Source organism: Fistularia commersonii, chromosome 34 (assembly GCF_037954325.1).
Source record: "Fistularia commersonii isolate RoL2024-O1a breed Wild chromosome 34, RoL_Fcom_v1.0, whole genome shotgun sequence".
Taxonomy (NCBI): domain Eukaryota; kingdom Metazoa; phylum Chordata; class Actinopteri; order Syngnathiformes; family Fistulariidae; genus Fistularia; species Fistularia commersonii.
In genome coordinates, this window is record NC_141317.1 from 8336247 (window position 1) to 8347500 (window position 11254).

The 11254-nt window shown below is 44.4% G+C and overlaps 1 protein-coding gene across 2 annotated transcripts; it reads left to right on the plus strand.

Moving 5' to 3' along the window:
* Positions 1-860: 860 nt before the first annotated feature.
* LOC147214479 (YTH domain-containing family protein 1-like) lies at positions 861-9058 on the plus strand. Of its 2 annotated transcripts, XM_086141692.1 has the most exons (6): positions 870-1295; positions 2123-2147; positions 3375-3454; positions 3924-5546; positions 5702-5746; positions 6367-9058. In XM_086141692.1, the coding sequence occupies exons 1-6, from the start codon at positions 1269-1271 to the stop codon at positions 6391-6393; spliced, it is 1827 nt and encodes a 608-aa protein (XP_085997818.1). In that variant the 5' UTR covers positions 870-1268; the 3' UTR covers positions 6394-9058. The 2 variants fall into 2 exon arrangements, with proteins under 2 accessions (XP_085997819.1, XP_085997818.1); XM_086141693.1 differs by lacking the exon at positions 5702-5746 and having other exon boundaries at positions 861-1295.
* The last annotated feature ends 2196 nt before the right edge of the window (positions 9059-11254 follow it).

An 11254-nucleotide genomic window follows, 5' to 3' on the forward strand; every position in this document is an offset into this window, starting at 1 on the left:
TTTTTTTTTTAAATATCATCAAAGATTTCGGAGCAAAAAAAAGGTCACGATAATGTGAAAACATCAAACCAATGGAATTCCTTTTGGCTATTATTCTTACCTCCGGAACTTGATGTAACTCTATGTCGTTCATTATCTGAGATGGCTTTTTTTTTCTCTCCATTTTAAGTCTGAAGCAGACCTGATATTACTCAGCATTTGAGCTCTGTGATAAGAAAAAGCACAGTCTCACATGAGAGCCGTGCTCCATCAGATACGGTGTGGCCTGCAGAAATGTGCACAGACCACACATGCTGCACAAAAAGATCCAAAGAATCATTCATTAGCCATTAAAGCAGACCTGGGCATTTTAACAGCCTGGGGGCCACATCTGGCCCATTTTGCTTTTTTTCTATCTGAGCCGCCAAACTATTTTCTTTGAATATTTAACAAGCATTTTCAATCAATATTGAATTTAGAATTTTTCCTTATTTTTAATTTATATGGATGATTACACACAAAACGTCAGGTCGGTACATTTTTATGATCATTAATTATTTTAAAGTTGACATAAAATGCCCAAAAAATTGAAATCTTTAAATAAAAATTTTCATTTTGATCAATTTACATGATACCTAGTTGGCAAAGCGCATAAAAATCAAATAAGATTCATCAGCCAAAATAATTGCCCACCCCTGCATTAAATCTTGAGAGTGAGAGGGGGCAATTTTGAAAATATTAGATTTTTTTTTTTTTTAATTATTATGCCATTTTAATCCCAAGACATGCCCTTCGTGGAATTGAGAAGGGGGAAGCCTGAAACTGCAGCCACCCCGTGGGGACACGGGTGAACTGCATCGGCGGCTCGGAGCCCGGATGAAGCAGCCATTGGGGAAGTGTACAGGGCTTTAACGTAACTGAGAAGGGCTCTCTCTGGAATAAAAAAAAAAGGCAAAGTAAAAGGCGACCGAAGATAGACACACTCGCGATCCAAACAGATCCATCCGGCGACACGTAACCTTAACTTGAACGCCGGTGCAAGGACTTCTCTCGGACACAGAATCCGAGGCGACACACTTTAAACTGTGGAAGTTGGGATACGTGCACGGCGGAAAATAGACAGCTGAGCTACGCTACTAGCCACATGCTAAGCGGCGCAACTAGCCAAATAGCTAACTGAAGCTGCGAGCTACAGCTTTTGGGGCTGTAAAATTGTTTATAAGTCACGGAGCTTGAAACCGGCCACAAGCTCGGGCTCTGTGAGAATCCAGGAAGTTGCTTAATGAATTATGTCTGCCACAAGCATTGACCCTCAGGTAGGAAGGACAAAAATACTTCGCCTGTGGACAGCTCGCACAAGCTAGTCATCTGCTGCTAATGTTAACGAGTGGGCTACGGCTATTCTTCGGAGCTAGCTCGGCACGAAAGGTGGCCGGTGAATGTCGCTAGAAAGTTAGCCCCATTTCGTAAAACGGTGAAATGTGGTTTATTGTACGTGCAAGGCGGTTGACATTCAGTCGGTGGCAAGCTAACACATCGCCAGTAAACGTTTGTCGGAAACCGCATGAATATGCGACGTAGCAGTAAAAGTCCCAAACGCTGCCCTATGGCTAAGTACTCAAAGCTAACATCAATAAATTACACGGAGGCTGAGGCTAACTCAATAAATCATAACTCGTAACAGAACGGGTCAAACGAGACATATCTGTATGTATTTGTCTAAATTCTTTTTGTGCGAATTAAAGAAACCGAGTCGTTCATTAATTTATTAATGCTCGTTTAGAAAGCCATTTTGATGGGGGGGGTCTATGTTAGCTAGCGAAGTTGAGCGTGAATGAACACCAGCGTTACTTTGTTTATTGCTAATTCGGGTTCAGCTTGAAAATATACATGTTTCCGAATAAATATAACCTGCTGTTATAGACAGTTATAGGAACCGAACACTGTTGAGTCACCGCAGGAGCACCAACGATAACTGTTTGCTTGCTTCTCTTCTGGAAGTAGTCTTGTGTGCAGGTTTTGTGAAACAACAATGTACAAGAAGGGGCATCGTGCAGCCTCAAGATCGGTGTGAATTTTTCACAGATTTGAAAATAACCACTATTATTTATCGTTTCCATTTTATGTTTCGCCGTGGATGCAGAGATCAAAGGGACAAGCATCTAAAGGTGAGTTTTAGTTTCACCGAACGATCATGTGTTTCGACAGAATTTGGCCGGATCTCACACATTGTCAAAGGAGTTTTTCTCAAGGCTTGAGAATAATCCAGCAAAATAACAGTCGTAAATAAGGTGACAGTGTATGAGCAAATGACAAAATTCTTGAATAGAACCCGTCAGGGTGACTGCATTATTTGTCATTTTAACACAACTAAAGGTGTGTGTCAGCACGCGTTGAACGAGTGGGAGTGAGTCGAGACAGAAAGGTTTAGCATTTCCCAAAACTTAGACTCTATGGTGCATCTATTTGTCTTCACATCAGATTGTGGCAAACACAAGTTCGGGGTGAGGGGATAGATTATTTTTGAAAAAGTTAAGGATTATAATATGCACCAGATCATTTGATTCCCTTTAGGTCTTTCCTCATTTTTGTCATGGTATTTATATTCTTCATATTTGATGTGGCACAGTCATCCCTTAAAGTGTGTAGTTGTGTGGTTTTTCTATGTTTTTACTTTGCTGGCTATGTTTAAGTTAGCATTATATAGTGCATTTGGCAGGGGCGTACGGCAATGCTTGTGTCGCCTAAGTGCAACTTTAGCTGTCAACTTTCCTCCTGTTGAATGCACAGGCCATTCAGATTTGTCTATATTATAGTGCCCCTTTCCTTCTCCCTCTATTTAAGATTGTTGGTCAACAAGGAGAGAGGGCTTTGGTTAAAATTTGGAAATATGCATTTTCCGTTTATTTAAAAAAAAAAATCTTAAGATGGAACTGAAAGTGTACCAAGAAAGTTAACGCCACTGACAGCTGTGTGCGAAATTTATCCTACATTAGGCACAAGTCAGATTTCAGTTAGTGTTTGTTTTGGTGTATAAGCAAAGGCATTTTTTTCCTGTACTTTCAAGTTATTTTACATTCACTGCAGTTACAGTAGGTGGAATTACTAGCAGGACCGCGTTCACTCCTCCTCACCTGCAGCCTTGTTTACAGTCTATAGACAACATGCCCAGTCCCCTCCATATTCTTCCCAAAGCTGTAAACATATATCTATTGCAAACATGCATGTGGCTAGATGGACAGATTTGATTGCTGACAGTGTGATGATATTGAAAATTCTCTCTCTCTTAGCATTCCTCTGGGGAAATATGCAGTCATTCTGAGTTTTCTGGCAACACAAATCCCTGTTCAAGTGTATTCGCGATGTATATTAATGTAATATTTTCCTTTTTTCAGTGCAAAATGGTTCACTGCATCAGAAAGATACTGTCCATGACAATGACTTTGAGCCGTACCTCACTAGTCAATCGACTCAGGTAAAGCTCAGTACCTCCTTTTCCAAGAATGTTCCAAATAAGCATAGAGAAAAATAACTCATGTGGATTAAAACTTGGCAGTGTGGGTACCTTCAAAACAATGTTGAGGATATTTCTGGCTGATATGTGTCAGAAAATATAAATGCAAAGCAATCACTGGTTGAATGTGTCACCTTGAAGGCCTGAAAATGATGGGTAGAACAGACTCACGTTCAGGTTACTTTTCAATAATCATCGCCTCTTTATCATGAATAGGAATATTTGTAATGTGTTGAATTTTTACATGGATGGTTTAGTACCATAATAAACTGGTGACATTTAGAATAGATAATTGCAATGAAATTTATTTGTAAAAATTTTGTTCTTCAGTTCATTTGAAGCATATTGAATACGCTGTATTCATTTCATAGAAAAGCAAGCCGAATTGCCTTCGCTAATGTCGTGGTTCTTTTCACTTTCATCCATCCAGAACAACAGCTACCAGTCCATCACAGATCCTTACCTGTCCAGCTACTATGCCCCTTCCATCGGATTCCCGTACCCCCTCAGTGAGGCTCCCTGGTCCACCGGCGGGGATCCCCCTATTCCGTACCTCACCCCGTATGGACCCTTGAGTAACGGAGACCATCACTTTATGCCGGACACCGTATTTGGCCAACATGGGGGTTTGGGAAGCAGCATCTACCCCCACAGATTTAATTTTTTCCCTGAAAATCCTGCCTTCTCAGCTTGGGGCACGAGTGGCTCCCAGGGCCAGCAGACTCAAAGTTCAGCTTACGGTGGCAGCTACAGCTATCCCCCCAGCTCCCTCGGGGGCACCCTGGTGCCCGATGGCCAAACGGGCTTTCACAGCGACACCCTCAACAAAGCCCCCGGTATGAATAGTCTGGAGCAGGGTATGGTGGGTTTAAAGATCGGCGGCGATGTCACCGGCCAGGGTTCGGGGGTCAAAGCCGGCGGTCCGGGCGTGGGCGCCGCAGGTAACGGAGCCTCTCCTATTGGGATGCCCCCGCCCAAACCCACCTCCTGGGCGGCTATCGCCAGCAAGCCCGCCAAGCCTCAGCAGCTGAAAGCGAAGGTGAAGCCAGGTGTGCCCAACCCAGGGGGAGCTCTGCCTCCGCCTCCCATCAAACACAACATGAACATTGGGACCTGGGAAAAGGGACCGGTGACTAAAGTAGCCACAGCCCCGATGCAGCAACAGCAGCAAGCCCTCGGTCTGGCTCATGCTATGCCACCTCAAGCCCCCATGCAGCCTCCCCCTCCCCCGTCTTTGGTGCAGCCCCAGATGCAGCCTATGGCCTTACAGCCCCAGCCTCCCCATCACCAGCATCATCAGCCACCGCCTCAGCCCTACCAGAACCACACTCAGCCCCCGCAAGCCCAGACCCGCTGGGTTGCCCCGCGCAATCGCAACCAAGGCTATGGGCAAGGAGGCCCCGGCCATGACGCTGGCGGTGTCATGGGTGTGGTCTGTGGTGGAAACAACGGCCCCCAAACATCCGCCTCCCAGGGCCTTGGTGTGGAGTCCCACCCTGTTCTGGAGAAGCTGCGTGCCTCCCACAGCTACAACCCCAAGGACTTTGAATGGAACCTGAAGAACGGTCGCGTTTTCATCATTAAGAGCTACTCCGAGGACGATATCCACCGCTCCATCAAGTACTCTATCTGGTGCAGCACGGAGCACGGCAACAAGCGGCTGGACTCAGCCTTCCGGGCTATGAATGGTAAAGGCCCCGTGTATCTGCTGTTCAGTGTCAATGGCAGCGGTCACTTCTGTGGCGTGGCAGAGATGCGTTCGCCGGTAGACTATGGCACCAGTGCTGGTGTTTGGGCACAGGACAAGTGGAAAGGCAAGTTTGATGTGGATTGGTTGTTTGTTAAGGATGTGCCTAATAGCCAGCTGCGCCATATCCGCCTGGAGAACAACGACAATAAGCCAGTGACCAATTCCCGTGACACCCAGGAGGTTCCGCTGGAGAAGGCCAAGCAGGTACTCAAGATCATTGCCACCTACAAACACACCACCTCCATCTTCGATGACTTTTCCCATTACGAGAAGAGGCAGGAGGAAGAGGAGGAAGTGCGAAAGGTGGGTCCCGTCATCTCGCTCTTGACAACTTCACACACACACATTTGGCTTATAGAAGCATGCGCCATCACTGCGTGTGATTTTTGTCATGGGATTGTTGTTTGGCAAACAATTAATTTCATTTCTTTCTGTTTTTCATTTGCTCAATTTGACAGACTTTCGAACCTGCTCAGATACAGAACCGCACTCGGTTGGATCAGGTGAAGAGCCGTGTTATTTTTCTTGTGCCATATTTTATGACAGGATTACTAAGAGGTTTCTGTTCAGACCTCTATCGATTAAACAGCGAACATAACGTTTTAAAATAACCCGTTACATCACTTTTAACTCTTTCCCCCCCATCATCAGCCAATCTTTTCAACAAAACCAATTGGCATTTAACACCGAAGAATAGTCCGTGTCACGAGTCGTAGAACATAAAATACGGCAAGCCAAAAATAAGCCTTTAGGCTTGGACGTAAAACGCGTCCTCGTTCACACGCATGACCGCTTTCATCGGCATTGATCCAGGTACTTCTTGAAAAGATGCTTTTGTCAACACGCACATCTTAACCGTTCTCAAGCCAGATTAAGACTTGAGGAAGTCCTTTCGCTCAGCATCCAAATCAGGCTGATCAGGCTTCTCGTGTGGCCAGTTTTCTTCAGGCTCCTTATAAACCCCCGCACAAGAAAAAGAAAACGCTGGCAAATCTTACCGTTGGTCGGGAAAGAGTTAAACCCGTGGTAGTCTTCAATCTAGAGAATCGAAACTTTGTGATCGAAAGACTAATGAATCTTTTTTTTTGTTGTTTCTTTCTGTTTGTCTTTCCTTTCCAAACAGGAGCGCCAAAACAGGAATAAACAATAGAAGACATTTATCTTTGGCTTGATCAACAATTACTCTAGGATGTTTGATTTAAGAGACAGAAGAATATGAAAATGCAACCAAGCCCTTCATTTTTTTCTATCAGATCCTGGGGAATCTTTGCCATTGATGAGACTTATATACTTTTTTTTTCCCCATGTACCACCCACTTCTTGTGCAGGGATAACAAGACAAGCTGATTTTAATGTATTACCTAGTCACCACCGCACTCTTTAGTTTCATTTTTTTTTTTTTTTTTAATATTTCTCTTCCTGTTCTTACCATCTTGTACTCTTCTCTCACCAGACTGGTTTTCTCTCTCCTGCTCCCACCTCTCCTCTTTCCAATTGAATCAGGGTCTGACTGCACCATGGAGAAGACAAAAAAAAAAAAAAAAGAAAAGAAAAAATCTGCCACTTTATATTTCAGTACAATCAGGAACAGTTGTGTCCTGCCCCTGTTTGTCCATTTGGGGGCAACATTGCCATGCTTCAGAAGTTAAACCGTGCCAACAGGGTTGAGGATCCCACAGGCAATGTAGGACTTAGAACTGTGCGATAATAACACTTCAGTGGTTATCTATTTTTCATTCAGATTGACAAAATCTCTATTTTTTTGGCTTACTACTGACAATTTTCATTTCAGAAACCTGTTTTCTGGAGCCTTAATGTTGTTTTTTTTTTTTTTTGTTTTGTTTTGTTTTTTGTTTGTTTTTTTCAAATTATGACTTCTCAAAAGAACTGTTAAAACAGTGACACTGCTGGAGAAATCAGGGATAGTGTGAAGTCACACAGGACTTGAGACATTTCACAGGAGGAAATATAAAGGCCTCTTGGAAAGAAATAACAGATGTGTCCTCCACAACAGGACTCACCATTTAAATCAGAAATTGTACTATTGACATTCTTCACCCCCTCTGCTTTGCTTTCTTTAGATGTTTGTCTCGACAGCCTCTTCATGTACGTGTCATCAGGAGATTGTGCTCGTGTTCACATCCCAGTCTGAGAGAATTGTCACATTCACCATTTTAAATTGTTTTACAATCAGAATTATACGGCGATGTAATGGCTACATGGAATTGTTGCTTTGTGTTCTTGTTCAACAAAATGGGGGAGGGTTCACATATTCGTTCATTCACCATCATTCTGTCTTAATCCTCAATTATTTTTGTTTGTTTTCTTTTCCCCTTGAATTTGGTTTCTCAGTCTATCATACTGGTCGTAATGCTAAGCTTTAACATAGGAGCCTATATATTCATGGAGAAAGCCTAAAAATGTATAACCTAATAATTACTGTAACTGATTTACTATTGAGTAAGAAAAAAAAAAGAATGAAATGTGGTTTCTGTGTGTTCTTTGATTTTCTTTTTTCTTTTTTTTTTTTTTTTGCTCTCTCAAAAAATATTTGTAGACTGAAACCATGAGTATGATACAGTAAAGTAATTTCAGGTATGTTAATGGAAAAAAGATTGGATATAAAAAAAAAAAAAAAATCACAAATAGATGTTTTTGCCCATGCATGGCAAGCTTGAATATAGTAAGTCTGCTGGAAATGTTAAACTGTTGTTCTTCCTGCAGCTTGACTGTGGTGAGAGTGGTGATGTTGCTGAGTTAATGGTCACTTAAAGAACCATGCCCCTCTGATCTCGCATCGCTAAATTTAGACATTCAAAGCGGAGTTTGTTTTCCACCGAACACTCCAGTGGCGGTTTCACTTGAAGCTGTCTCTCATGTGTTTGCGGATGCCACGATTTCCGCGAGCCGAGGAGGAATGCTGCTATTGGAGGCTGCGGTTTCTGTTAACTGCTCTTGTTATCCACATTTCTGTGTTTGTATAAGAGTTTAAATGTAAAGGGGACTCCGTGGTTATAAGAGAAATATTCCGGTCCCGAAGAGGTTCGCCTCCGAACGTGAGATTTGAAAAGTTGCCCCGGTTAAGTAACGTGGACAGGATTGTCGCTCCGTCATTTCGGATTCTCGTGTATATATATCATATGACCTATTTTCAGTATGTCAGATCTTTGCCCTCTTAAACTGAGACGGCTGAATTGCTCTTCACCGAGGCCAGTTGTGTGTAAAAAACTGTATACTTCACGAGTGTGTTTCCAGATTTGCGGAGCCGCGTTGCCTTTTTTTACCTGGCAAGTGAAGCCCTTTTAATCCAGAGAACTGACTTCCAATAGGATCTTTTTTTTTTTTTTTTTTTTTTTTTTCTTCCTCCACCCCACCCCCTTCGCCTTTGACCTGCACTAATTAACTGATCGATCCAAGCAATATGATAAATGAGCGCGCTTCCGTTTGCCTTCACCAACACCACTCTCTCCAATCAGCAGAGATTCAGGGGGGGAGGAGGGACGCTAGAGAATGCCACCCAAGACCCGAGTCGCGGCCCAGAGGTCATTAACCGTGTTAATAATACAGAATTTATAACCGCGTTAATGACGACCGTCATGGGCTCTTTGCTGGAAAAGAGAGATGCCGGGTTAGACATGACACTATGTATCGACACTACGAAAAAGATTGACCTTAAATATTAAATAAAAATTGATTATCTTATAGGCCACAGTTGTAGTGGGCATATTAACTTGTTTAAATGATATATCTTGGGTTTTATTTTATTTTTTCTTGATAGAAGAAATCAAGCCTTAATAAACTGTCCATTAAGAAAACACTCTGTCTTGATCTTTTGAATTCTCCGAGTGACTCACCTTCAGAGCCGTGACCTTTCTCACGGGTGGGAGGGACTCTGTATTTCGTGACATCAGCGCCAGCGTCCACCTGACAGCAAAGGACTGTCGTCCAGGATGAATTCGGTTGCATCGAAGACTTTTATTAGACGGTAAACAAATGCACATCCCGGAGGAGTTACATAATACAGTATGACCTTATTGAAGGCGCCGTCTGATACCTTGAAAATTAAATACTGCAGTGTCGGCGTGTTTTGGCCGTTTGTACACATATATATATATATATATTTATAATCCCGCTGAACTAATTCTTTAGGAGACCTCTATGTTACCCGTGCTGCTTCAGATAATAAATATGATGGCCAGGGCATTGGCTCTTTAGGACGGTTAAAAAATATGGTGTCCAAAGTTTGAAAGTTGTATTTATTTCCTTGAGCGGAGCTCTCCGTGGTGCTGAAATCCCTGATTCAGTGAAACCACTGGTGGTGGGATTTTTCTGCTTATTCCATTAAAATACAAAACGCGCCGGTCCGGAATGAAACATTTCAATCGCAGTTTATATAAGTGTTACATTTCCAACGCGTGGGAATGAAATTTGACTATCCTGTTAAGATATTCATCCAAAAAGAACATCCTATTCTACCAATCTTATCGCCGTCAGATCCTCGCTACTCGGAAAATGAAATGTGCAACATATAGCCGCAGCTTTTTACATCTTGTGTTCTCGGGGAGTCGAGCTTGGACGGCGCAGACTCTGGCACGGCCGCTCGGGGAATAATCACAAACATACAGAGGACTTGGTGCAGCTCAGGCTTTATTTGATTTATAGGGTTGCGAAGCAAGCATCCAGGTGAGACACAATACAAGCAGAAGTCATCGCAGCCCGCTTCTCCGGTCTACACACACAAAACAATTTACAACGGCGCTGCAGAAACTAAAATGCGCCGCTTGGACTTTCATATTGCGCTATACCATTAACGAGACGCGTTGTTTACACACTGAGAAGTCCAATTGTATCGTCCAATCCCCAAACAAAGGGTCACGTCTACCTGCAATCCGCTTCACGTCAGAGGTGGCGGTAAGGACAACCTGCACGCTAAAGCCTTTACGCAGCCGAATGCATACTTTTGGACACGACTCCATTCCCCGGTTAATACTCAACGAAGAGGTCATCGTATTTTATATTATCGTGTGTGTGTGTGCGCGCGTGTGTGTGTGTGTGTGTAATCTATATTTAGGGCCCGAAGAGCATTATCAACAGTTGCTGGTCTGTTCATTTCCACTCAGCTGACTTTGTATTATTAAATCCTGCAGCATTCGGCGTGAGGGTCCGGCCTCGGCGATGCGTTGTCAGATACACGCCTGTAGGTGGCATTGGATCGCTTATATTTCTATACGTCGACATCCATCTTCTCCTCATTCTAGATCCTATTTATTCCTTCGACACCCCCCCCCCCCCCCACGGCCCCTACTTAGGGCCCCGGGGCCCGAGGTGTGGCGGAGTGAGCCAGGTGGACGACGACAGCCGACTCTCAGCGCCGACGATCTATAGAGTCCAAGAATCGTCAGCTCGGTCGGATGAAAGCAAGGGTTTGGCGCAATATCTTGTTTTTTCATGTCGAGCCTCCAAAAAAAATAACCCGTCTAACCATTTGTTTTCAGCCGATTCGATCTGCCCTCGTACCTGTTTAATCCGAGATCCGATCGCGTCCGACGTCGAGGCCTGACACGTCTATATTTTATGGAGATGATTCCCGAGAAGACCCCTGGTCCCCCCCCCCCCCCGCCCCGGCGCAGCTGCTTCCCTGGTCTATTGTTGTCCCGAGGCAGAACCGCGGCCTGCGGCGTCTCCCGCACGAACCCCCGACATTTAACCACACCATGACGCAGTTCCGCGGACGCGGCGGCGGTGACCCCCCGGGGAGTCTCGACGCCACGGCCCATTAAAGGACGCATTGCGGGGGGAGGGAGGAGGGGTTTAGCTTCCCGGTGTGAGGCGTCCAGGGTCAAACGGGTGACCCCGAAGGCCGGATGCTGTGGAGATCCCTCTCTTGGCATTCACCGCGTGCCTTAATTGTATGGACATTAAATCAAGGTCCGCTGTGAACACGCAGAGCGACAACCCTTGTCCCGCCCGCACCGTGCACATCGAACGCACCCCCACCCCCCCCTCCACGT

What these genes read in the sequence shown, in the direction of transcription:
- LOC147214479 (XM_086141692.1), top strand. Translation starts at nt 1,269, where the DNA reads ATGTCTGCCACAAGCATTGACCCTCAG. An exon ending in TCACTAGTCAATCGACTCAG is followed by an intron (nt 3,455 to 3,923) that starts GTAAAGCTCAGT and finishes TCATCCATCCAG; the next exon opens with AACAACAGCTACCAGTCCAT. An exon ending in ACCGCACTCGGTTGGATCAG is followed by an intron (nt 5,747 to 6,366) that starts GTGAAGAGCCGT and finishes CTTTCCAAACAG; the next exon opens with GAGCGCCAAAACAGGAATAA.